The 27,585-nt window shown below is 39.9% G+C and overlaps 1 protein-coding gene across 1 annotated transcript in view; it reads right to left on the bottom strand.

Moving 5' to 3' along the window:
- Positions 1-2,042: 2,042 nt before the first annotated feature.
- cdk19 (cyclin-dependent kinase 19) overlaps positions 2,043-27,585 on the bottom strand; it is a 55,924-nt gene continuing 30,381 nt past the window's right edge. The window contains exons 4-13 of the mRNA XM_042503503.1: positions 26,234-26,374; positions 15,751-15,808; positions 12,679-12,810; positions 11,228-11,371; positions 10,558-10,627; positions 10,370-10,442; positions 8,745-8,842; positions 8,468-8,546; positions 6,659-6,904; positions 2,043-3,246 (exon numbers count right to left, since the gene is read on the bottom strand). Of these exons, the coding sequence (XP_042359437.1) occupies positions 3,121-3,246; positions 6,659-6,904; positions 8,468-8,546; positions 8,745-8,842; positions 10,370-10,442; positions 10,558-10,627; positions 11,228-11,371; positions 12,679-12,810; positions 15,751-15,808; positions 26,234-26,374 (1,167 nt within the window). The 3' untranslated portion in view covers positions 2,043-3,120. The remainder of the gene's footprint in view (positions 3,247-6,658; positions 6,905-8,467; positions 8,547-8,744; positions 8,843-10,369; positions 10,443-10,557; positions 10,628-11,227; positions 11,372-12,678; positions 12,811-15,750; positions 15,809-26,233; positions 26,375-27,585) is intronic.

Raw genomic sequence — 27,585 nt, forward strand, 5'->3', positions numbered from 1 at the left:
TGCTAAGAAATACATTTTTGTTAAACTCTAAGTTCTCAAACATTTAAACTTATCACAGCAAGTCCTAAAGTGAGGCTTGTTTGTCGAAGAATTTGAGTAGTAAACAGCAGAAATATGCTTCAGGCCCTCAGACACGCCAATGGAGGAAATGCTTTATGAGAATTCTGATGTCAGGACTTCAGCTCTCTATAAAGAGTTTATGTGGTAACAGTGCTTTTGCTCCCCCCCCCCAAAAAATCAATAAATGCAGCTTTAAGTATGTGTAAAATACACAAGATCCAGTCTTTCAAAGTTTTTGTCACCAAACAACTCCAGATCAAAGTGTCAGGGTATGAAACTTTGCATGTTACGCTGAAAATTGCTTGAACTCTTGCAACTACTACACAAATCTAACTGACTGCAGTTTTACATCCAGTTCTTCTGTTCAGCCACCAGATGTCAGTGTTTCCTTATCCCACTGCAGGCCACATATCTGCCAAACACAACCCCCTCTTATCATGCTGTCCACGTCTGTACTGGAGCAAACGCAGTTACAGTTACAGTGGAGTCACTGGGTGCGTTCTTTAATACAACCTGCACGATGGCTGGTCATGTGACCGAGCAGGACCAGTAAGGGTGGAGCAAGTTGTGAGGAAACAAGAAGGAGAAAAGAGGCAGAAAACAAGCCTCGTTGTTGAGAGTATCTTCTGTGTTGCTGAGAGTATCTTCTGTGTTACTTTCAGTATACACATAACTCACTTAAGTAAGACTAATATAATACCAAAATACTCTTTACAAGTAAAAGTCATGCCTTAAATCCTACCTTAGTATTTTCAGCAAGATTTACTTACAAAATAGGCAATAGTGAATGAAAATCAATGTGTAAACAGCATTTTGCTGTAGGAAGTGCAGATAATTTTAACAATACTTGACAGTATACTTTATATACTGTCAACACTAATCTCAAACAGTACAAAAGCCCAAAGCTAAAAAAAAACTGTTTTGCATCGAAAAAACATCATGATAGTCTTAATGCACAGCAAAATACATGGGTTAGGACCGAAGTATAGTCTCGATAATTTGCTGAGCAGATTTTTGCATTGAAAATGCAACAGAATGTAATGCTATTTTGCAAGAAAAATACCAAATGTGATTTTGTTAAATTAAAAACTTAATCTCTGAGATAAATGTGGTGGAGCAGAAGCAACATACTCAAGTAAAGCCATTTAGCTTAGCTTAGCAAAAAGACTGGAAACAGCTTCCAATCTTTATGCTAAACTAAACTAACTGGCCATAGCTCTATATTTAGCATACAGACGTGAGACTGGCGTCAATATGACCATTTAACTCCTGGCAAAAAAAATAAAATAAGCATATTTCCCAAAATGTCAAGATATTCTTTTAAAGCAACTCTTCACCCAAAATATAAAATACATATTTTTCCTTGTGTGCAGTTTCATGTAAGAACTATTTTCTTTCGGTTAAAGTCTACCCACCGACTGTATCACTGTGCAGGAGGAAGCATGCAACCGGCTGTAATGTTAGCTATCTCGGTGATGCTCACAACGAAAATATCTGGATTGATAAATAGCATTACATGCAAGAGGAAAAATATGTATTTTTGATTTTGAGGTGGCCTGTCCCTTTAGGTGCAGTACTTGAGTAAGTGTACTTTGTTACATTCCACCACATACTGACCTGTTAATGCAAAAATAAAACAGACCTATAGGGGTTGATTGTACCGTTGTCTGTATATCAGAGAATACTTTTGTCTGGGCACTGAAGACGCATGATGCACAATTACACCAATACGTGATTACAGTTGCTCCGGCCTGCATGGTATGCATTAGAGAACGCACCTTTTGTCTTTGAATGTCCCCTAGTTTCTACTCAGCCTTGATGAGCGTTCACCAAAACTCACTCCCCATTTGTTCCAGCTCTTTGCAGATCAGTTCAGCGGTCAGTGCAGTTCTAGTAAGTAAAAGGATAAACACCATGCATAAAAAAACTGTGGACACGCACACACGCGCGCACGCACACACACACACACACACACACACACACACACACACACACACACACACACACACAGGGCAACAATGATAACATTAAAAAAAACAAAGTGACATCAGGCAGTAACAGTCTCAAGAAGCATATGAAGGGGGGGCCGTACTGTTAGCTGCCCTGTACATTTATGCGCACGCTCGTGTTCAGAAAAAGTCTTGAGGGTCCTCGATAAGGTGTGTGTCGGAGCAAAGTGTCCACCGGCAGCTCCTGAGCAAGAAAACAGTCCGGAGCTGCTGGCACAAACGAGAGGCGTCCAGCCTCCTGCGAAGGCTGTCGTCCGTCAAATGTTTCTTATCTAGGTAGTGGAGTGAATCCGAATATACACAACTTAACGCTGTTAAAAAGACTTTTCTCACTTTCCAAATCCAAATCTAGATAAAGAGAGGTCTAAATATAGAAACCGTGTAATAAGAAGTTAAATTGCGCATTTTAATATTTCCCTGCAATGTCATCAGCTAAAGTGCCGATTCTCTCCTTGTAGAAACATGTGACTGTTTTTCTTAAAAGGACAGGGTTAGCTCGTTTCGTTTTGATTATCCAAGGTAATATTACTCTACAGATGACAGTAAAGGGCTTGTCCTGCTGCTTTTCATCCGCTCACTTCCGTATGTAACAATATGTACAATGACATCAACTATCAAGGTAAACTTGAAAACTCTAGCAAATAAGTGAGAAAAACAAATCAAATAGAAAAAGGTGCTATATAATGTACACATATGAACACAGCTGCGATTCTTCCCGGCGAGGACCGTCGTGTTTGTAAGTGCCATAAGTCTGTGTGTGTGTGACGCCTTCACATCTATCTTACATTACTCTCAGTTCAGCAGCCCGACGAGGCAGAACTTTTTGGTTCCTATGTTCCTTTGCCTTCATGTTACAGTGAAGGCTGTTAGGGAGAAGGTCAAAGGTGAGGGAGGGGTTAAAAAGGAGGGTGGTGGAGGTGGAATGATGTAATGCACGGAGGGAGGTCCGACCAGGATTTGGGAGTGTTGCACTGGCAGGAGCCGGGGGGGGGGGGCGGTGGGGGGGGTGGGGGAGGGGACTGCTCTGCTGGTTCAGGAGTGAGTGGGAGCCTCAGTAACGGTGGGCCTGGTGGGAGTACTGGGAGCTCTGCTGGGATGACGACGAGTATCCCATGGTGCTCTGGGGCTGAGTGGAACCTTGGACGTTGCTTTGGTAACCAAGGCGGGAGCCGGAGTGCTGCCGGAGACAAAAAAGGGAAGGGTGGAGAGAAAACAAAGAAGTTAGCAGCTCAATGATGACGAGATATTAAACACAGTAAAAGAAAATAAAAATAAAAGGAAGTACTACAAAAGTCACAAAATATAAATATAGAATAGAAAAAAATGCAAAAGAAAAATACTGTAAAAATCATTATAAATCCATCATTAAATAACTCAATGTGTATCCAAATGTAGGACCCAGTGTTTTCTGAGCTTGACCCGTACTAGAAAATAAAATAATAAATCAATGTCTTTAGCCTCTAACTTGAGAGAAGCACGACACTATTGTGTATTTCTCGAAAACTCATTAAAGGGATAAAGCATTTTCACCAGCAAAAAGAAAGACGATAAAAAGCACTTTAGTGTAAAGCCGGACATCCTCATTGTCGCTGTAATCAGCTGAGTCACAGGAAGCTGTCAGTGAGGACCTCAGCTGAACTCATTACATGACTACAGTGCAGGTCACATGTGCAACACTGCATCTATTTAAGAGAATGATTGGAGAGTGATGCATGGTGGGATGGCCTGTGACACAGGGATCAATGAGGGGGAGAAGTAGGGCGCTGTCACACAGCTAGCCAAACTCCTGGTATGTCAGCCCGCTCCTCTGGTTTATTTATACATGTGCTGAGGCCGGACAGTCAGCAGCTGTCTCAGCTGCTGCTATATATATCTATCTGTGATATACTTACACATTTGCAGATAGTGACGCCCACATGTGGCCTCACCAACACGCCACAGTCATCCAGGGGCAGGAGAGGTCACTGCAGTCACCTCTAACACTGTGCAGAACACTCATCGACGCATGCTCATGCATCCCTGCCTTTATTTCATCACACTGTCCCCACCACTCACAGATCTCCCTCTCTTTGATAAGAGCCAGCAACACAACAGACGCCAGCGTCGGAAACAGAGGCTAGCAGGCACCTCTGTGATTTCATATCAGCTCTGTCAGCAGGACAGCGTGGAACATGCAGAGTCCTTATCTGTTAGCCGACAGGCTGTTGTTGTGTGCATGCCTTTCTTACAGCTGCCAAACACGCAGCAGTGCACACAAACATGGTTTACACTGCTGCCGTTCCCTAACAATGTAATGCATCCAAGAAATGTTCACCATCGGGGCACTGGCAGGCTATAACACAGCCACCGGAGAGTTAAGTCTTAAGGTGCAATTTATAATTTCCAGCCCCCCAGTCAAACAGAACAGGGGGCAGTGTTTCACCAAATCTCAATGTTACACCTGAGATTCCTGTGGAATTCCAGCAGGTGGGAATATTTCATTTCAGTTTTTGTCAAAACAAAAAGCCTTTCCTGTTTTGTCCTTATAGAGACAGAGACGCCATGAGTCTGTGCTCCAATTAGTTTGCCTGTTTTTTGTTTTTTTTCCTCTCGGCTCAACTTCTTCATGTTCTCACAGTAGAGGCTGCGGTGACTCAACATCGCCTCTCAGGCCAGGACCTGTTATTACAGCAGTGGATACCTCTGCTATACGATACATAAGCATCTCGGACATGACGTCAAAAGTGTGACTTCTTCACACTCTGTTGATAGGAGTAGTTCATTTTTTGACCGTTTTTAACTCAAATATTGTCCAAAACTTACATATTGCACCTTTAACCCTTTAAAAAACAGAGCAAATTGGCCTGATTGATGAATTATTTTCTGATGAATCCTGTATGTGTTTGTATCATAGACTAAAGATATAAAGATAAATCACGGATCAGCTCCCAAAAATGAAGCCAAAACATCTCAATCTCCCCCCTGGTGTCTGTCTGCAGTATAAGTCATAAACTCTCAGTGAGTGAGCCAAATTAAAAACTTCAAAGTTCGCATCAAAATTTTTTTCACAAAAGATGACTTCTGTCATTCTGTCAGGTAGCTCTCATCACACAATCTGCATTTTTCTGATACCTTTGGTCTTAGTGAGTTATTTGATGCTATATAAAGGGGATTTGATGTCATGACTGACAGCTGTGTGTGTAAATCAGTGTGCTTGGGATCAATGGGGCTGCAAAGGATTGGTCGGAAGTGTTGGTGGGCGGGAACTCAATACTGCAGAGATCGCTGCAGCACAGATTCTGGTTTCAAATGACTTCAACTGCCAAATCTGGGTTTGTTTGTTTTTTTCATTTTGTACCCTGGAAGGAAGTGGAGCTGTCCTGTCTGTCTTTAGTCCCTGGTTTGTGTAAACTTGTTTATGTGTAGTCTATAATATGTCCGAAAATGCCTTGCACGATTTTAAAATGCTTGTTTTGTCTGACATTAAATCTACTATCAGATGTAACAGAGAAAAGTAGTTAAACATCACATATGAGAAGCTGGAACCAGTGACTGCTCTTTTGCTGATAAATGACTTAAATCATTAACATTTCAAACTGTTCTTTTTCTTAATGAATAAACTAAAGGCCCTTTCAGACACGTCACAATTACTGGTTCGGCGCGCACAGGCAAAAGTCATTTGAACCACTGGGTTTGACAGCACAGAAGTGCTGTTGTCATGTTATTTCCAGTCTCTGGACCCATCAGTTATTGGTCTGAGGACGATAAGTCTCTGGATGCAATGGCCACATTTCAAGAGTCCAGTGTGTCTAACAGATATCCGAGCCAAGACTGCTTCTATGGGTCCGTCAATTCAGCTTATCTCTATAAACATCCATCCGTTGTCTGGAACCGCCTATCCTCGACTGGAGCTGGACTGGAGCCTATCCCAGCTGGCAATGGGTGAGAGGCGGGGTACACCCTGGACAGGTTGCAAGACCAACAAAGGGCTGACACACAGACAGACAACCATTCAGATTTGAATTCACAGCTACGTGCAATTCAGAGTCACCAGTTAACCTGCATGTCTCTGCACTGTGGGAGGAAGCCTGCGAAAAGCTACGCGGATACAAGGAGATCATGCAAACTCCACACAGAACCCAAAAACCTCTTGCTGTGAGGTGACAGTGCCAGCTACGGCACCACAATGCCATGCATCTCTACAGATATCTACATATGAATAAACATACTTTTTAAAAAAAAATCTAATGCAAAACTAAATTGTCAAACTTAAATCCCACATCCAATTCCCAAATTTTATCCTACAGATTCTGCATTAACCCCTTGAAACCTGATGAGACACTGCTTCCTTTGTGCTGCTTTCAGACGACTTTCACAAGTATCTATACCTGTGTACCCTGAGAAAACTGGTGTGAATTCCTTCAATAACATCTGTGGCCCAGAGGAAGAGGGTCTCTCAGGCTTTGACACACGCACACACACACACACACACACACACACACACACACACACACACAATGCTTGTTAGCAGATAACTTCACTGCAGGTTTGGCTCTTTTTATGGGATTTGTTGACTGTAAGAACAGTATAGGAGTATCAGTCTCACTGACCTGGTACTCTGACTGCAGCACCCCAGTGCCTGAGGAGGCCCCAGAGGGCCCAATCCGAGGTTTCTTGTTAGGGGGCCCCTGGTCCTGGCCGTGTTGTAGCCCCCCGCCGGCGGTGGCCCCCGTGGCTCCGGCAGTGCCGTTGGTTTGGGCCGAGCTCTGCTGGGAGGGGGCCTGCTGCGCTGCCGTCTGCTGCTGGTTCTGGGCCTGAGTCTGGCCTGTCGTCTGCTGGTGCTGCTGGGTCTGGTTCTGCACACACACAGGACAGCCCAGAAAAGCTTAGCAAACGTCATAAAGAGTCTGGCTGTAGGGAGCGGAGGACTTGTGTGTGCTTTTCCATCTGCTTTACCACTGACAGATATGCAGTCGAACTACTGTGATATCGTTATTTTAACCCTTTGAAACCTTGAGCTATATCACTGTTCCTGTTCTACTTTCACATGCCTTTCACAATATTTGAACTTTTTAAACCTTGGAAACTGAGAAAAATGGTTTGATTTCTTTCAAAAACATGGGGGAAACAGAAAATGACCAACTTGGTGAGATATTTCCCACAAATTGCAAGAAATTAACAAAAAAAAAATAAATAGGGGGGATTAATTACTAATAAATTATCAAAACTAGGGAAAAATGTCCAGAAAATGTATTTAAAGTCATTTATATATTAAAAATAATGTTACAGAAAACAGTAATTTTTTTTCTTAATCTTCGACACTTTTTAGGGTAATTTTCATGTTTTTTCTTTTACTGTTCTTGTTTTGGTTCTTTGTTTTTTGTCTTTGTGTTATTTTTTCTTTTTCTTTTTGTTTTTTTTATTTGGACTGGGGCTATAACTAATTTTCAGGCAATTTTCTTACAATTTTTTACTAATTTCTTACTAATTTTTGGGTCATTTCCTCTTTGGTTGCTCATTATCTTTTTCCCGTTTTTGAAAAAAAATCCAGCCAATTTTCTCAGGTTTCAAAGGGAACATCCATATGATGAGAAACCTCTGAACACGAGGAATAACTTCACCACTGACGAGACAAAGAAAGACGCATTTTGTATCTCAGTTCAAAGCTACCTGTTTGTGTATTTAGATTAAAACGACGGCTCATGTCATGTGTTCACGTGTACGCTATGTGATATTAATATATCATCTATTACACAAATGTTTCCACAATCTCTAAAGAGGCCAGCTGGGGGGGGGGGGGTCACGCTGCAGAATCTGTGGCCCAGAGCTGTTTTTCAGGAATCTGTGCAGCTTTTCATGTGACTCAACCATAAGAGGACGGCACACTCTGACTCAAACTACTTAATTTGCCTTACATAGTAAAGTCTCTCTACTACTGCTGTTTTACTGATAATAAATGTAGTGCTATAAAAAGTACAATATTTCTCAAATGTAGGGGAGTAGAAGTATGATGTAACACACAATGGAAATATTCATTTAAGTACAAGTGCCTTAAAAGTTAAATACAGTGCTTGAGTAAATGTACTTTGTTAGTGTCCACCACTGGGGCCCCGTCAGGCGGCCCTTTGTTTCTACATGTACAGTGTGCCTTGGGAAAAGTCACACAGTGATTTATTACACTGTTTAAAAAAAAACCCAAAGTAGAATGAAAGGAGAAAATCATATTAATGCGTAATTTTTGTTTATAGCCTGATTTTGGAAAACGCATTGAGAGTGACACAAGTGTGTGTAACATTAAAGAGGGCCCTAAGGGTTAAATATTGATGACTTTGTCTGCTATGAGGGGCCACATTGAGTTGAGCACATTAAGACATCCTTTAGCCTTTATTTCTGTGTAATGACATACTTGTCAGAATTACCTTTTCTGTTTTCTCCTCTGGCTCGTCTTCGTTTAGAAACTCTCGTTTTGGGTAGGGGATCTGACACCCGGCGAACACACTAGAGGCAATCACAGAGAGTCGTTTCAACGTTTCTGCATTAACATCATGTCACACTCTGACTCCAGCGTAAAAACCCAAACACCGGATAAAAACAGGAAGGTAAAAAGCAGATCAAAGCAGAAAATCTCTCGGGACCTGATTTTTTTTGCTGAATGAGGACAAAGGAAAGCCTTTTGTAAAGGTTTATAAAGCTCACTCAGTGGTTGGTAAAGGCTCCTCCAGGAAGTACGGGTCCTGCAGCGCCTGCTCTGATGTGATTCTTTTGGTGGGGTCCATGGTGAGGAGTTTCTGCAGCTGAATGCACACAACAATAACACAGTGTTATTCATGTTTCTATATATTTAAACATAAATATTTTGTCATGTTCTAGCCTGTATGTTGTCAGTGGTGTCTGAAAACTATGTCGAATAAGATGCCTTTCACTTTATACTGCAAACTAAATCTACCTACGGATATAGACATAGTAACCTGAATCTGAATGTGATAGTTCAGCGTCTGCACTACTCCTAAATATACTGTGTAGTCAAACTGTAAAATCTGACAAGTTCATCTTACTTAAAATAATCTTGTGAAACCGGTTGCCTTGAAAAAACAATCTAAATGTAACTATTAATCTTAATTTATGTTTATTTTATATCAAACGTTTAAGCTTACTTAAAATTAAGATGTATTTACTTAATTCTGTGAAGTTGTTGCAACTTAAAAATGACAAGTGAAATTACTTTGTTCTTTCTAAGTGTTCGCAACTTCAGTAAACCAAGTTAGTCTGACTTAACTTGATCATCACAAAGAGGATTTTGCAAACGACGAAGTTAGGAGATCTACAAGTTCTGTTTTGTTAGAATGTTTAAGAAAATAAAACTATGACTGACTAGTTTGCAGCCAGCATAATACAGATAAATAGCACAGTAAACTCAGTTTAGTGAAGCTGCTAAAACTTAGAAAGATTGATCTAATAAAAAGTTTCATTTTTAAGTTGCACAGCTTCACAAAACTAAGTACATATATCATTTTTAACTTAACAGATATAAAGTAAACATTAATCAGGACTAATTGTTCTATTTACTTACATTTTTCAAGGTGATCAGTTTCCTAGATTTTTTTTAATGTAAAATCAACTTGTCAGATTTTACAGTGCAGAAAGTATTAGGACACGTTCTGCGTTTTTTTGGCTCAGCTTCAACACATTAGACCTCAAATGGATCAATGATTATGAGTTTTAAGTGTTGAGCAGTGTGGAGCTCCTGGTCCTTGTTATACATGGCAACTTGAAATTTTCGACCAGTTTAGCAGGATATTTGCCTCAAACAAGAACCGCTCTTACAAAGAGCTTCTTTGCTGTCAAGTACAACTGATTTCAAACAATCTTTGGCATTCGCTTAGATTCTTGGAATTTTCTGCATGATGCAAAAATAATGTGTAACAGGTCAGGTCCAGACCTGTTTTGTTCAGTCATGTCAGGTAGCCTGCCTTTCTCCACATTGGAATAAATACTTCTTTGACACCTGAACTGACTTTCTGACTTTTTTGTTTTTAAATATGACACCAAAGTAACATCTTTTGTTGTAATCTTTGAATCACCCAATGAATAAAAAAAAAAAAAAAAAAAAAGAATTGTGCAAATCCATCAAGGCTCCATTAGGCAAAATGCCTTTGTCAATAAGATTTCTACATGTTTAACCTGCAAATAATGACATAATCCTCCCACATATCTCTGGGCTGTTTGCAATAATGCACCCCCCCCCAAATGATTCTAAGTCAAATGAACATGGATTTCGACATTAAACACATGTATGCAGATGATCTTGTGTTTTTACCCACCAAGAGAAAAACTTTGCTGTCTGGTTTAACTTTATGCTTCTCCATGTATTTGATTAAGCTGCTGTTTGCATACCTGTTAGACGAGAAAACACGACAACCCACTTAAAAAACAGTTTGACTGTAAACTTATTTTGTTTGTTGGTGTATGTGTTTCTGATTAAGGTCAGATCATCTCGGCATCCACGTACGTCGTCCTCCTGAAGTCTTTCTGCAGTGTCGGGTACTCTGGCATTTTCCTAATGTCCTCCCAGTCCTTATCTGTTCAAAACAAAGGAACGCAGCCAAGCACAGAGATGCATGAACATACATACTTTAAATGTATAAGACTTAGAGTTTTCTCTTTTTAATACCAGTTTTGGAAGTGGAGATTAACAGCGTATTAGGGCCATTGTAAAAAATAATAATTCAGAGCCGGGTAAGGGTGCTGATAACACACTGTGAAAACCATTCACATGTTGTAAATTTAAAACTTTAATCTTAGAAATTCTGTTTTTTATTTTGCAAGGAATTTGCAAGCAAATTTTCTTTGCAAGTGTTTTACAAGTCAGGATATGCACTTAACATGTATACAAGAGCTATGGGATATGTACTCATGCACACACACTGGATGCAAACAGAGCTTTGTTTGTTTCCACGAATCGGGGCACCTTTGAGAAAACTCTCAGCAGAACTAAGAAGCTTTGGATGTAATCTTGAAACCTTGTGTTTCACTGGTATGAAAATAATATCACAGTGGTTTGAAAACTAGTGTGACAACAGCATAAATCATTGATTAACACTGGTCATCAGGCTAACGCAGGCTGTGGTCTTGTCAGTGTGTAGTTGTAGTTGTGTGTGTTGTGTGTATTGAGTGCAGACCTGCAGGAAAACCCATGACGCTGAATATCCTGTCCAGCTGGTCATGATGGAAAGGGTTACTGGTTTTGATGTCTTCCTGGCGACAGTGAAAGATGGGCTCCGACGTTAGCAGCTCCGCAAAGATGCAGCCAATGGCCCAAATATCTGGTACACACACACACACACACACACACAGATGTCACTTAATTTGCGTGATCTTGAGGTTCATTAGCTACAGTAGTTTCCTAGAATAAATGAAAGACAGTTGTTCAAGTCTGAGTATTATAATAAATTACTTACCACAGTGTGTGTTTGTGTGCATGTGTTTGTGTGTGTGTGTGTGTGTGTGTGTGTGTGTGTGTGTGTGTCCTGGTCCAAGCCACCTGCTAAGCAGAGCTGGGTAAATCTTCCTTTTCCTTTCACACCCTGCCAAGGAGCCCCTTAAATGTAATATAATAACACTCTATTGTTAAAATAACTTTTGGTGAAGAGCACATTACGATTTGTTAAGAATCGAAACTCAAATTTCAGGACTTGGGACTTGAATTAGGACTTAAGTCCAAAGATTTGAGACTTAATTGTAACTTGCGAAACAATGACTTGTTCCTACCGCTGTCGATTACATGTTACATGTTCATGTTACCTTGAATTCATGAGGAAAACTTTGTTTTTCTCGTATCTCTCTGTGGTTAACAAATAATACAAAAACGGAGAAGAGTTTTAAAAAGCAAGGATAAACGAGCAAGGACACTGTATGAGCTGTGAGAGTTTGTAAACATATGTTCCGATATGGTTTTGCTGTCGTTAAATGTGGACTCCATTTACTTTGAAAATTTGCCATTTGGATGAGTTTCTGCTAGAAAGCGAAACAACGTCACTCTCTCTTCTAACATGATAAGCAACTTGGAAAGAAATGGCCCACAAATTGCAGATGAAAATTACTAGAAGGTGACAGCAAAATGACCTGAAAATTAGTTGGAGGGCATTGTTAGATATTATTAAAAATCTGGTGGAAATGTGTATTGTATGTAACAGACGAAAAAAAACTAAAATAAAGCCAGTTTGCTCAGGTTTCAATGGGTTTAACTCTGGGACAGTTTTCATACCCGACTGTCTTTCTGACTGACCATTTTCGAGATAATCTTAAACACGGTGGAGCCCTGAGAGTGACAGTGTTGTCTCAAGTTCCAGGAATTACAAATATAGACGTGCAGACACACCTGCTTCATACCGATGAAGACCATAGATAGCATGGGCACTCAGACCTTGTCAAAAAGCATGTGCGTATACATTCACACGTAGCTGACATGTGCTAAAACAGTAAATATGATGCAGAAATGACGCTCACACTGAAACACACCTTTTTCAGTCGAGCAGCTATCAGCGGTCAAATTTCTGAGTCAATGCAGGGAATCGTATGTTCACACTCAAATACAGGATGGTTTGCTTTGCACATTTCACCCCAGACTCACCAATAGCTTTGGTGTAGTGTCGGGCCCCCAGCAGCAGCTCAGGGGCCCTGTACCAGAAGGTCACCACCACAGGGTCGAGGTCCGCCAGCGGCTTCAGGGGAGAGTTGAAGAGTCTTGCGAAACCCATGTCAGCTGCAGGAGTATAGAGGACAGAGGAAGTGAGCAAACAAAGACGTTATGACAGAGCGGTATGAATGCAGTGCAGTCCGGCCCTGCGCTCAGGCCTGCAGGCTCCTAACGTCTCCGAGGGCGCCTCCAGCAAAGTAATCAGCTTAAAACCTGCAGCGTAGATACTTATGGTGTCAGTGAGGTTAAAGGGCCAGAGTTCAAACATCATACCTAAAGCTCAAACATCATCAGCTGTTAAAGCTAACAAGGCAATATTTGTGTTTTAAAATGAGTTTAAATCAACAGAGAAGAGCGTCTTCTCTCCGTCAGACACCACAATATCACTGTGTTGGCCAAAATGACATACTACGCCTGTCAAACTTTGAGTAATCACACTTCACCCTTTGAAACCTGGATTTATATTAGTAATTTGTGCCAAATTTAGGCAACTTTCACAAGCGGTGAAACCTCTGAAACCTCTGATTTAATAGGTTTGACTACTTTTAAAAACATGGCTGAAAAGGCAACAAGCAACTTGGCACCAGACATCTGGAAAACTGCAATAAATTAGGAAAAGCTGACAGAAAACGTATAAATTAAAAAGAGGGAAAGACAATTATATGAAAATAATTTCATAATAATTTCTGGCACACAGTCCAATTAGCATTTAACACCACAGGTGCCACCACAGAGACTGAAATGGAGACCTTTGGGAGTGTATCCCAATCCTTCTAAAAAAGTTTTGAACAGCATATTTTGATCCAGATCAAAATCTAATCATCTAATCTGATTTCAGAATCCTTTTTTTCTTTTGAACAACCAATTTCCAAGATTCAACCCGACCAGATAGCACAGTTTATATATGTTGTCATGTTTACAAAAGGAACAGAATACTTATATATATATATAAAGAAACTGTCAAGAATTTGTATTTATTTGTATTTGTGTTTTCTTAATGCGCAAATGAACCTTTCTTAAAGCATTTTCCTAACAAATTATGCTTTTAAAATTGATGGGGACAAAATTGGTCAATTAAAAAAAAAAAAAAGGTCCCCAGACACCTGTGAGTGAATTAAATAGTGAAAATAAACTGCTTCCCACAAAAGACCCCTGTAAGTATAAAAAGTTATGAACTAAATATGAAGAATCACATATTTTTAAGAACATGCTTATAGAGCGATTCTCTTCTATTTACTGTGAAGTGTAAGAACAATCTTTGAGAGAAGTTCTTAAACGACAATAAACCTAAATCTCCTATATTCTTTTAAATTAGTTATAGCCATTTACTTGCTTTACTGTCTTCAGTTAAACAGCATTTGTTTAAAAAAAAACTTTTATTCTTATGTTTGTGAATGTTTTTACTTTGATCTTTAACCAAAGTCCTAAACTTCACTTGTAAGAGTTTGGTAAATACAGGCGTTGGTTTTTGGGAATGTGCTCCTCTCTGCCAGAAAGTAACAACTCAGAACTTAAGCATGAAATCTGAAACTGACTCATTCAGAGAGAGCTCGGCTTTTTCCTTCGAACTGCATGAAAAGCAGTCAGAACAGTCTGAACATGGGACTGTTGAACATAAGCTGCATTAAGCAAGGCAGCACTCCAGTGACAACAAAAGACACTGAAAAATATAAAAAACCCTCGACAGGTTTCTTGCTTTATGGAGTGCTTTTTAATGAGCTGAATATCTCTTGAACTGTGAGCTTGTTGGAGCAGCTCTGAGCTGTGACCGTCGCTCAGTGACAGCAGAGGAATACTCACCAGCACCAGCACAAAATATTCTTTTAACCCTCAGTGACTGTTTGGCGCATTTTTCACACTTTTCATTCTTACATTTTTTGATATATCTGGCTATTCATGCATATTGCAAATATTTTGGCAAGATTATGCACGTTTGTTTCATCTTGGAACTTCTGGCTCAGCTCCTACAATAAGTCTAAAATACACCGTGTAAACAAAACTGTTACATTTATACTGCTAAGTGCAAAAAATGTGTCATTGAAACCCTTTCAGACAGCAGCTTTTGATCCCACAGCCATCAAAGCATAAAAACATTTACAAAGCATTGTATTATTTCTGGCTGTCATTTTTTGTTGTGTTTATTTCTTTTGGCAAATGGAGAAAATACATGCTATATCCACCAGGTGCACTGTCATAATCAATGTTGTTGTAAATCACTGACAAATCCCAGGCTGAGATAATAAAACAATGTGGCATCATGACAAAAACCTGGCATTTAAAGGGCTAAAATGCTACTGAATAATAAATATTTGATATTTATGATTAGGACTGATGTTGGTTAAAAAATTAACTTAATGAAAGTAGAAAATCTTATTGATGTGTAACATTCTTTAAAGCTTGATTTTGAAAAGCGCATTATGTGCGCAGAGCGATAAGAGTGTATGTAATATTAAAGCTGGCCCGAAGGGTTAATGCATGAACACAACAATCACAGTGAAAATATGTATTAAGAAAAATCACTTTATAGTGGAATAAAATCTAACTATAATCTTAGACATTAGACATTTAAAACATTCAAATCAATACATTTCTTACTAGTTTTTTTTAAATTTTGAATTTATTATTATTTTTTGCAAACAGGAATGAAGTGATTAAAAATTAAATAAATTGGGTTTTTTCACAGATGTAAAATATTATATTAAAAAACATAATAATGTGTGAGCCTGGTGAGTGAGAGTATCCAGTTGCAGTAAGACAATAACTCTGTACTATATATGTGTGCACAGGGTTTATAAATAGACTCCAGCATTGCAGCATTACCCTTCAACAGTCCCCTGGCCAGCTGGCTTATGCAACAGCACCGATATGTCAACCCCTGAGCCAGAAGGTTAAACACTGCAGCTACAGGACAAACAAGTCAACAGCCTCATCGATCCACTGTCACAATGATAACAGTATCTCTAATTTTCATACTTCACAAGTCTGAATGAGAGAAATATTCCTTACCGATTTTAACTCGTCCTCGTTCAGGACCTTCCCCCATCACCAGGATGTTGGCTGGTTTCTGCAGGAGACAGAAAAATATTAGATCTGATGTATATTAGCTAATAAAACAATCTTTTTACATTATACTATTTCATTTATTTGATTTTATTTAAAAGATAAAGACCAGAGAAAGACCATTTGATGCACTGTACCAGATTATAGCTTAGAGCAAATTCACATCTGCAGTCCCTCGGTAGGTCTGAACAAATATACAACAAGATGGCATGATAATAGAAAGTTGCACAAGAAGAAAAGAGAAAAAAAGAAAAAAAAGGGGGGAAAAGAGAGAGGAAAAACTATGTATTTATTGTAACAGTCACACAAGACAAAACTCTGAGAAATACACCCAGTTTTATTAGTGATTCTCTTTTCCAAAGTTAAAAAAAAAAGGAAAATGTTCCTGTTTGGTGGCCTGTATTGGCCGCCCCTGAACCACACGACCACATGAGCATGTCAGTCAGCCATTTTGTGAGAGTGGCACTTAAAACTCTAATGGCATCTGGTCACAAGCCCTCACAGGAACGGGGTCAAACCCACGCAAGCACCTTACTATGTGCACTACATCTGGTTTTGGGTGAGGAATTTCCGACAAAAAGTTGAGAGAGCTGACTGACCTACATGGAAGGGAGACAGTCGTGTTTAAAAAGTACCTGGTGAAACACATTCGGTCCCATATGTTGAGTTTAAAGGGACGGGTCACCCAAAAATCCGAAATACATATTTTTCCTCTTACCTGCAGTGTTATTTATCAGGCTAGATTGTTTTGGTGTGAGTTGCAGAGTGTTGGAGATATCGGCTTTAGAGATGTCTGCCTTCTCTCCAATATAATGGAACTAGATGGCACTCAGCTTGTGGTGCTCAAAGTGCCAAAAAAACATTTACAAAGCTTAACAGCAATGTGTCTTTCCTCCACAGACATTGTTGTGAGCAGTTTCATGTAGGAACTATTTTCTTCCAACCAAACTACACCGACCAAACACATCACTGTGCAAAAGTAAGCTAACGTTAGAGCTCAGTCAAGGAGGACGCCATTAATGTTTGAATCTTGTGCTATCACGAGCCCCTCGTCAATGAGTAGATGCACGCTTCCTTCTGCATGGTCAACCAGTTTGCGGTTGCAGTTTGGTAGAAAGAAAGTAGTTCCCACATGAAACTGCTCACAGCAAGGTCTGCGGATTATCTTGAGCAAACGGGTCATGATTTCTGAAAAGAGAAACTGCTTTTAAGATTTTAAAATGTAGTTGTTTTGACGCTCTAAGCACCACATGCCATCTAGATCCATTATACTGAAGAGATGGCAGACATCTCTGCGGCTGGTATCTCGGCATCTCACACCAAAACAATCTGGATTGGTAAACAGCACGAAAGGTCAGTGGAAAAATATGTAGTTTTGATTTTTGGGTGAACTGTTCCTCTAATGAAAGTTAGCTGGTGCTAATTTGTTTTCTTTTGTCAACGGAACAAGCCGCAAACATAATATTGATATATCTTATGTAGTTTTCACAAAAAGAGTCAACAAACCTGTTTAAGTAGTGAAGCAACATAGTTTTGCACACTTGACTAATGTATGTCCAATATTTATGTTTGTCGTCGCTCTGGTTTGCTCAACACCAACGCTCCAGGGAAATATCTCCTCTTTACTGCTTACATAGTTCACTAAGTTCACCAGCTAGTGTCTTACTACAAACATTAGCTAATTTAAATTGCAACTATTTACATCTTATTCTACCCTTTAGGATTGTGACACCACAGTAGTTTGTTTTGTGTCGTCTATACAAGCCCCCAAGCCACATCTTTAAACTGTCTTCGTAATTTGATTTTTTTCCAACGAGGGATCCATTGGTTACTAGTTTCATGATAAACCACCGTGAAATTACGGTTAGTAATACTGTTTGAAATTTAAATGATCATTAAAACTGTGTTTAATTAACTCACTTTCAAGGTAAATACTGTGCAGCGTCACACAAATTTAGCATCAGTTAATGTTAGTGCACGTTTGATATAGTGACAACGATATCTCCAACTGTAGGACAGCTGAGGTCTTTTTAAGACGGTGCGGAGAGTAGTTTACACGTTTTATATGTTTTCTACGTCATTTCATGCGAGTTAATGTAAGTGAGGTTTTTCATTTATTACTATGTGTGAGTCTTCCCATATGTAAATTGATGTGTGCTACTCTGCGTGCCTTTTAATTGCCCCTGTAGGTGATAAATTAAGTGATATCAATTGAATTTTCATATGTTTGCTTGTGGTATTGGCTATAATAATATTGTAATGTATACCATACGCAATAAAATGTTAACAGTGAGAACAGTTCAATATAAAACTTGGTGAAATTATTTCACTCAGCCATCATGTGTACGTGGGGCCCTTGTGGTCCCTAGATAACATGGCCATTTTGGTCCCATGCCCACTTGGTACCCAGGTAGCCCTAACATAAACCATGTGGGGCCCGCCTGGGTAAAGCCCTTATGGAACCTGTGGTCAGTCCCACATAGGGGCCATTTTTCAGTCCATTTACCGCCCACATGGGCTCACATACAAATGTCAGCCGGGCAGTGTCAGAATCTTTTTCTTTTTTTTCACATTTTCAAAACATTTTTAGTGTACATTAAACAGCACATCATACTTAAGTTTACTTTAGACTACTATCATTTTCTGTTTTTAACATTAAAGTGGGAAAGAGATAAAAAAAAATTAAAAAAAAAAAAAATTCTAAAAAAAGTATATGTTGTCAAATTATTTCAACTGGTACTAATAGTATGCTTTTTTAAGTACAGAAAAAAACTAAGAAAAAAGAAACAAAGAAAATCTCTATTTTCAATAAAGACAAGTCTAAAATAGCATATCTAAGGGATATCTGACCGAGGTTCTGCCTAGTACCAAGCTTGCTCAACAGTAATTGGAGCACAGAGCGAGATGGGGTGGGACTTAGGAAAGGTCAGTAACATGCATCAATGACACCAATTACACTTCCTACACATAATTATGAGTTAGAAGTACCGTGCTGTTTAAACAAGCAGGCACACTGCTGCACATTAAATCAGAGGAAAACGTTTTTTAACTTTACAGTTGCCTTCTCCTGCAGCAGGATTCGGTATCTGCTCGCCATCAAACAGTCTGTGGATTCTCCCTGGGTATCCATGTGAGTGTGAACCCTCTGGCTCGGCGGACTCAGATCTGCCTGGCAAACATGTCTTGTTGCTATAGAAACAGCGTTAATAATGAGACCTATTATTCACGCCCACAACACGACACGCCACGATCAGCAAACACAAAGACAAACGTCTCCTAAAAGGCCAGAGGAGTTCAGCCTCACCAGCTCCTCTTTCAAATTCTAAACAGGCCTAACTGAATTAATATGACCGGCCTCAACATATTCATTTTGGCTCTTTGAAAGACGCCTATTAGCTTGTGAGTGTTCTGTAAAAGACCTGAGTGAGTGTCAGTGCCTCTTCAAAATGCCAGACGAGCATGAAACATAACAGAGGACGAAGTGTTTCCAAGAGATAAAAATACAAACATAAACGGGACGGGACAAGTGAAACTACAGCTCAACACAGTGAAGTGCATAACATAATTGTCAAATATTGCTGCTGTTTTAACAGGAGAGCTTCTTGTAACTCGTAACAGTGCAAAAAAGATGGTGCTCTTTGGTGAAGGGCGTGAACAAATCTATTAAAAAAAAAAAAAAAAAACAGGAAGGGACCAAGGCACTTGCTTAAGGACAAAAGTTAAAAGGCCTTTATTGCATTGGCTGGCTCTAAAGGTAGGACATTCAGGAAGTGTTATTGTTGCTGAACTCATGTTTTTCTGAAATATGGACCAAATTGAGACTTGAATTCATTCAGTGAAATCAATCAGTTACAGTTGGTTAGCTTCACAAATGGATCAGGAGCCGAGGGAAAATAAACAGCCTCCGTCCCGCTGAGGACTCGTAAAGTCGATCCTCAGGGACATGCCCCCCTTTTACATGAAAACCATCTACGTCTTTGTCTCGAAAACTGGGCCAATTCAGGAGCCAACGGCGCACTCCTACAGCAGTTTGGGTAAGCTGATAAACACACTGTCCTATAATTATAAAAGTCAAAGCCAACAGGGCCCAAACACTGAACCCTTAAAGCCGAGGTGCACTAGATTAACTCTTTTTAGAATTGGTACAGTCAAAATTAAGACAGAGATCTGGTCTTCAGGTCTGCAGGCTGAGCAAGCTGACACGACTGTGTGACTTTTGGAACTTTTTTAGGTGTTGTGGCAAAGCATCTGCAGTCCTTTTCTAGGGCACTGCTTTTGTTTACATCTACGGCCAGCATAAATACCATAATCATTTGAAAACTGGATCGACATCAATTTTCTGGTGCTGTACTCAGCAGCCTTTCACAAGCATTTAACCCTTTGATACCTGAAGAAGATGGTTTGATTTATTTAAAAAACACATCGAAAGAGGCAATAAGCAGCTTGGCAAGAACTTGTGTGTGTGTGTCTTTGTGTGTGTGTGTGTGTGGCCCGTGCTGCTGCAGTCTGTGTGGGACAGCCAGGAACATATGCAGTTATAGTACTTATAGGTTAGTCTGGATTTACTGCACCTTCAGTAATGTCCCCTCGTTGGCAGGGACTGTTGGTATAGTCTGCTGAGATGCTTTTGCTTTTGCCCGCAGAGCTGCTAAGTCAGCATCTTGACTCAGCTAGCCATGCAGGGCAGTGGGCTCGGCTCTAGCTAGAGACTGTTACATAAGACTTGTAAGGGTGAGGGAATGGGGGGGGGGGGCACGGCAAGCACCTCTAGTGTGGGGGTGGGTAGTGGACGGTGGGACAGGGAGAGAGGATTGGAGGAGTGGCAGGACATAGGGGGATGGGAGCTATATGCAATGGTGCAATGCAAAGCACATGCGTTGTACCTGCGCTGCACAGACGCAGAGCATGCTGCACACCAGCACTAACACGCAGTTATGTAACAGCAGATGTACTGGGAGCATGAAAGATGTGCTGGTGGGGGGGAGGTACCTTTCCGCACACAGATCTGTCTTGATGCTCCTCCTCTCACATATCTGAACATAACATGACCAGACGTGTAGCTTTCATATTAACTATGAAAGCAATGACAGGCCTTGCAAGGGCTTTTTCCATGAAGCAGAAACAGCATTTCGATTTATTATCACTCACACTTACAAAGACCTGACAAAGAGCCAAGCACCTGCACACACACACACACAATAATCTGACCAACAACAACAACCAAAAAGGAGCAGTTGTAGTGAGGAGAATTTAGGGAGCTCTTTGACCACAATGGCAGGAAGCCCTGGCAATGAGACAGCAAAATAACACCACCAACTGCAATACATCAGTGCAGAGTCACATACAGTCTGACAATGGAGAATTCCATCCGGCTGAAATGAAAATAGTTATAAAGGGCCGGAAGAGTTGGTGTGCAGATAAGAGTGGTGTGACCTTCAGGGAGCAAAACAAGCACGCAGCTCCTGTGGGAGAGTTTCTGTTTTTGTGAAGAGAAAGGGTTCCCCTCTGATGATTTCCAATATTTTATCCAAATCTAGAGCAATGTTTTGAACAAATATGCAGAGCCTACAAAATAAAGGTTAGTCTGATTCCACTATGTGGGGTTATGCAAAGATTTAACATCATAGCACAGCAGTGCATTGTATTTATTTTGAAAGCTTTTCTCACGGAATACATTTCTTGCATGTGCACAGATCTATATAATATAAAGTATGATGGCTGTATTTCATTTAGTTGCTTCAGTACCCTGGTACTGTGCATGCTATTCATTTTCATTAGCCATGTAAACAGCATAACAAGAGAAATAAGGGAAAAAAACAAAATATTTTGTGCATGTAAATGCAGTGAGTGTCATGACCTTCTGGTACACTTGAATAGAATAGAGGCATTGTTAATGTTATTGAAAACACCTGACATGATGCAGGTAGAAACACTTGCATTGAGCCGAGCCATGAGGAACTGTGACCCTTCAAATCACATTGGCAAGTGTTTCATAGCACAGCAGGGTAAAAGCAAGCTTGATGATTTGTTGGTGTTGTGCTGGTCCACACACAGTGTTTGCAAAAGCACGTACACCCAGACAACAACAACAAAAAAAGAAAAACAAAAAAAAAAGGTGCTGGAAAAGAAATCATACAAGAGACGAAAAGAGACAAAAACTAGACTATGCTCCTGTGGTATAGTCCAGTGTGTGGCCTTTTTTCCTTTCGTCTCTGGATCACAAACAGACCACAGAAGTCATCTGCAGCTCTTCATCAAACAGCTCACTGCAGTGAATTCTGCTTGTGCTATTCCTACCTGCAATATCTTAAACTTATTTACTAACCGAAGATCACCTCATACATCCAGACGTGTGTCCATTAAAACACAACACACTAACTCTTACACACTCACAACGCACACGTTTGACCTGCCTGCAGGCAGGACCCAAACCACCTAAAAGTCCGCAATTACATTTTTTTCTGGCATCCTGATGAAGCAGAGTCATGCACCGGTGAATGACATCACTGTTTTGTCTACAGTGAAAACAAGAGACAGGAACTGTAGCCTGATGTAAGGCCGGAAAAGCATAATACTTATTGTTAATTACTTAGATCACTGGAGAATAGAAATGTGTAAATTACATTCTAACCATCCAAAATGTTCCAATGTATCATCATACAGCAGTGCTGTTGCAAGGCTGATATGACTAATCATTTACCGCCTCTCCACCCTTCAATTCCTCGTGAGTCAGTCCTGATAACAGCAGCATCAGCATCTGTTCTGTGCTGCAGAATGTGTGCGACAAACAGGCATACACTTAGTACTACACATATATAGTACAGTCCATGTAGGTTAATAGTGATAACGTTATTGTTAACCCTTTAGAACCTGGATCGACATCAGTTTTGTTGTGCTGCAATCACAATCATATAAACCTATGCAAGAAATGTCTTGAGAACTGAAAAAAAAAGGGGGACAAGAAAATACACTATTGGAAAATTATGAGACATTATCCAAAGAAAGGAAAACATCTTCAGAAAACTATTTTCATAATTCTTATAATTATATGTTTATGTAAATGTTTAAATACTGTTCGGTTAATCATTGCAACAGCAGCACACTCTCGGAGCACAGGGGGCACTCTGGGCACAGACAGAGCAGCGGAACATCAGGCACATTGAAAATGAAACTTAACCATTCATTCTGTTGTCTTTAATAGAAAAGAAAAAAAAAGAAAGTGTGCTGTCATTATCAACACTGGAAAGAAAGACATGTTCATCATGAGTTGACCAATACACGCAACATTGATTACTCATGTTGGAACCGGTATTATATGTTTTATATAAAGCTCATTGAGCCTAAAGGTAACGCTTTCTTGGATGTGGATGTGACAAAATGTGCTAAATTCAGTTAGTGAACAAATAATTTATAGCAGTATGACCAATTTAAAGTATGAGTCTGGAGGCCTGAAAGCACCAGGGAGAGTAATTTGAGATTAACGTGTGCAACAGGACTCTTAAGTGTCTGACCTGAGTCATTTATTTACTGGACTTACTTTGTGACGTCAAGTTCTGGTAATGATTTGCTTAAAATCTGAAACTGACTGAATCTCCCAATGACAGAGCACAATTTCAACCAACATATTGTCATTTCAGATAAACAACTGCCTTCTTTTCAGTTCTTTTTATTCATTTTACCTTTTTAATCTATGTTTTATTTCTGTCATTTCCTTTAATTTGTGGTTTTATTGCTTTAATTGCTTCAGGGACTTCATTGCTTCTTTTTTTTTTTGTATTTTCGTCTATTTCTTTGTGTTATTTTCCATCTTGCATTATTTCCCTCTGGTTTTAATTCTATCTTAACTCTGCTCCAGTTTCATCTAGCTTGTGTTTAATAGTGCTGTGTAGCTTTCCGTTGTTGTATCGCCATCTATGTATCTTATTTCTGCCTTGCTTCATTTGTCAAAACACTTAAAGTTATATTCTTGTTGCGACTGCAATGGATTAAAAAAAAAAAAAGGCTGAGAGCTCACTGATTGATAAATTGAGCTTTTAATGCCAGCAGTGATGCCCCGCAGATCACCCCAGAGAGATAGTGTAAAAGCTCACTCCCTGATCCCCGCAGGTTTACATAATGTGATGTGATGTCCAGCCACCACATGACCACCGAGGATTGTCAGGGATTACATAAGCGTGGACGACTTTATTCAAGACAGAACGCTGTAGATGGATGGACGCCTGAACTGTGTGAGTGCTCGGCCCTCTGACTTCTGAACCCATCTGATCTACTTAGAGGTGCATTCAGAGAAACTGACCAACAGCTGATCTACATTTCAGTCAGACTTTATAATCTCAGTCTGTCATTCTCCTGTGAGTGTTAACTGGAAATAGTCTCCCTCCGGATCATCTGACATCAAAGCTCGAACGGTGGTAATCAAATTAAAGTTTGTCACATAATCGAAAGTGTTTGGTTAATTATACTTTTTTCCTCCACAAGCACAGGCTCACAAATGTTCCTCGCTAAGGAGTGACAGATACAGAGATGAGCGAGAGGGAGCCACACATACAGATGGGCTGTGGGAGTTTACACTCAGATATGAGACAAACAAAAGTGTTCCAATTTTTGTTTTTAAATCACACTTGTGACAGATCTGATGTTTTGTAATGCCTCATTCTCATGCCTGTATGGTGCGGCTAAACTCAATTCACGAATGTTTGCACTTCCTTAGCCAATATAGCGTAGTGTATGTAGTGTATGACATAGTTTTGCAGGCTAAAGAAATCTGGTTAAAGTGATGAAAAAAAATAAATTTGCAGTTACTATTGGCTGTAGCTTGGCTGTTTAAAAACTGCGGTCTTGTGCAGGATGTATCGTGACACAGAAGTGGAGAACCTCCACCTTCTAGTATTGGCTAAACTCATTTGGAACTTCAACCAAGGTGTTTTTTTTTTTGTTTTCTAGCTTTTCTTTAGCTTAGATTTACCTAATTCTTCAAAAATTAGGTAAAAGGTCTCAGTTTTTAGAAATGTATCAACAGTATCATCATTTTCATGACAGAAACAACTGGACATTAGCATTTTCAGATGACGTGAACCAACAAATAACAAAAAACATGTCCCATGTCATTATCAGTCACTGTCAGTGTGGTAACTCCTGCTGAAAATTCAACTAGCTAAGCCAATCAAGACTGTGGTGATAAAAGTTAATGCAACACTCTATTTATTGGCTAACTGGTCGCAGTTTTCCCATGAACATACGACTATTTTGATTTAATTCCAGCCAATCTGCCACCTTAACAGATATTTTAAGACACACAATGAGAAGCCCTGTGCTCTGGCTCCAGCCTGACTCTCAGCTGCAGAGAGTGAAATGTCCCTTGACCCAAAGCACTGTGGGAAAACCAAGGTGGAGAGAATCCCACAGGAACCAACAGGGTGTTGCAGCCAGGTTAAAGGGGAGACAAGAGTCAGACAGCATTCACAGTTCAGGACATTCTGCTCTTCAGGCTTTACAATCACACTCCTCCAGACAATCAAACTCATAATAATAATAATAATACAGCACACTCAGACATAACAGCCTCTGCACTGAAATAACACCACTCTGCTGGCTAGAATGGTTCAGTGAGGCAGAGAGAAGAGGTGCACCGTAAGGGGATAGGCTGTCAAGGTGAAAGATGTCAACAATTCAACAAACACAATGTTAATTCTGAGTTTAGAGAATGTGGGCTGATCATTTATTGAATTTGCTTACCATCATTTTTTCAACGTAAACACCTATTTACGTGCAAACTAAAATAAGCTAATACTATAGCATAAGTAGCAGTTGTGTTAAATTATTATTAATTTTATCATTATGCTTTATTGAACAACTGAACCACATATAAACATGACAGTGCAAAGTGCTGTAAGTTTCACTTTCAGTTCAGTTTCAAATACTAATGTTTTAGGAAGAATGCTTGTGTTTGGGTTTAGTTTTGCTGTTGTTACAGAAGGCCCCCTTCTTCAGTTCATTGTAAATTTTCTTTGTTTTTGGGATTCTTCGTTCACCATGGAAACATACGAGAAAAACAAAGCTTTCTTCACCAATTCAAAGTAAAAAGGGGAGAGTAACTGACATACAAATGGTCAAATAAGGGAAGAAGTAATTCTTTAAAATTGTTACACCACAAAACTTACAAAAAACTTCCCTAAAGCTACTGTTGTGGCACAGTTGTTGTATTTTTAGTCAGTTTTTAAACTCTACATTTATCTGACCATTGGCTGAACACGTATGACGACACCACCCATGGCTGCTAGAGGGAAACTTCTGACCCTCCTGGGTAACGGTGTTTCTGTGACGTTATTAACGCTATTCCTTTTGGAAACAGCTCTAGGATGAAGTGTGTGCTGGAGCTGGCATGTCTGTAAAGAGAAACTGGAGCAGTGAAGCTAATATAGCGGCTCACCAGATCCCTGTGGAGCACCCAGTTGGCATGGAGGTAATGGATCCCATCCAGAATCTGATACAGGAGAGACTTCACCATCCCTCGGGGCAGCTGCATGGGCTTCTTGTTGGCCTTAGAGGCGCGGTGGAACTTGATGATGTGCTACGAGGCAGAAAAAAAGGTTTCACCTCAGCTGTGACTTGTCAGGTCTGACCATGTAGCTACAACATTCACAAGAAAACAGCTTCTGAACAGCTTGCTGGTGCCTGGTATGAAGGCAAATTATAATACTAGAATTTATGTATTTTGTAATCTCACTGTGTACCATTATTAACAGCTGGTGGTACAGAAAAAGTTTCCTGAGTGTAAAGTTCAGGAGAGTGCAAAATCAACAACGGCAGACACTTTAGCAGGCCAACATTTCTAGAAGGAAATATTATTTCCAGGTTCTGGCTGGAGTGTTTAATGCATTTAGTATGAACATATTATTGGCAAAAAAAAAATAATAGATGCTGACTGGTGTTTGGCCAACATGGTATGGTGTATACAAAATATTCCAAAGAGAAAAAGTCCGGAAGTACACAACACAGAGTTTATTAAGGGATAGATGATTGAGTCAAATCAGTAAAAATACATTTATCTACAAGGACAGTCAATAATATGGACATATGGAAATGGTTCAAATCTTGTACTTTGCTCAAACACAACCTCTGTGATGTCTTTTTTTTCTGGTTAAGCCTGCAGTTTGGCAATCTTGGAACCCATCAGCTGTTAGTCTGATGACTATTTTGCCTTTGGGGACAAAGACCAATATTTAGGGGTTAGCCAGCAGATATTTGGGCCAAGACTTCCCCTTCTGTGCACTGTTCATTGTTTACAGTTTGATTTGCAATTCAAGATAGGTCCATACAACATTTCCGCTACTCTGTTTTAACAGATATTTGCATATGAATACAGGTAATTTAGAGAAAAACTAATATAGTAAAAAGCTTAATTGTAGTCAGACGATAGCTGATGGGTTCCAAGATTACTTTTCTGGCCAATGCGTTCTGCCTCTTTTGCTCTCAACAAACACTATTTCCCGGCAGCAGACCAAAGCTTGCTCAGACTTGACTGATCACTGCTACTTGAACTACAAACAGAAACAAGAATGCAGAAAAATCTTGTCCTGTATCTTACAGAGTCTGCAGATGAAGATATCCATTTGTGGATTGCCTAAAGGTACAACAGATAGGATGTTTGGATTCTCAAGTCCCACTTCGCCCCTCAAGAACAAAGTGTGACAAGGGGCAGCGGTTGAAAACTTTTCTTATGAAATGGGACAACCCTTCACAACCCTAATACATCATTTGTATGGTGGCAGGTGGCTGGTC

This window comes from Plectropomus leopardus, chromosome 16, assembly GCF_008729295.1.
Source record: "Plectropomus leopardus isolate mb chromosome 16, YSFRI_Pleo_2.0, whole genome shotgun sequence".
Taxonomy (NCBI): Eukaryota; Metazoa; Chordata; class Actinopteri; order Perciformes; family Serranidae; genus Plectropomus; species Plectropomus leopardus.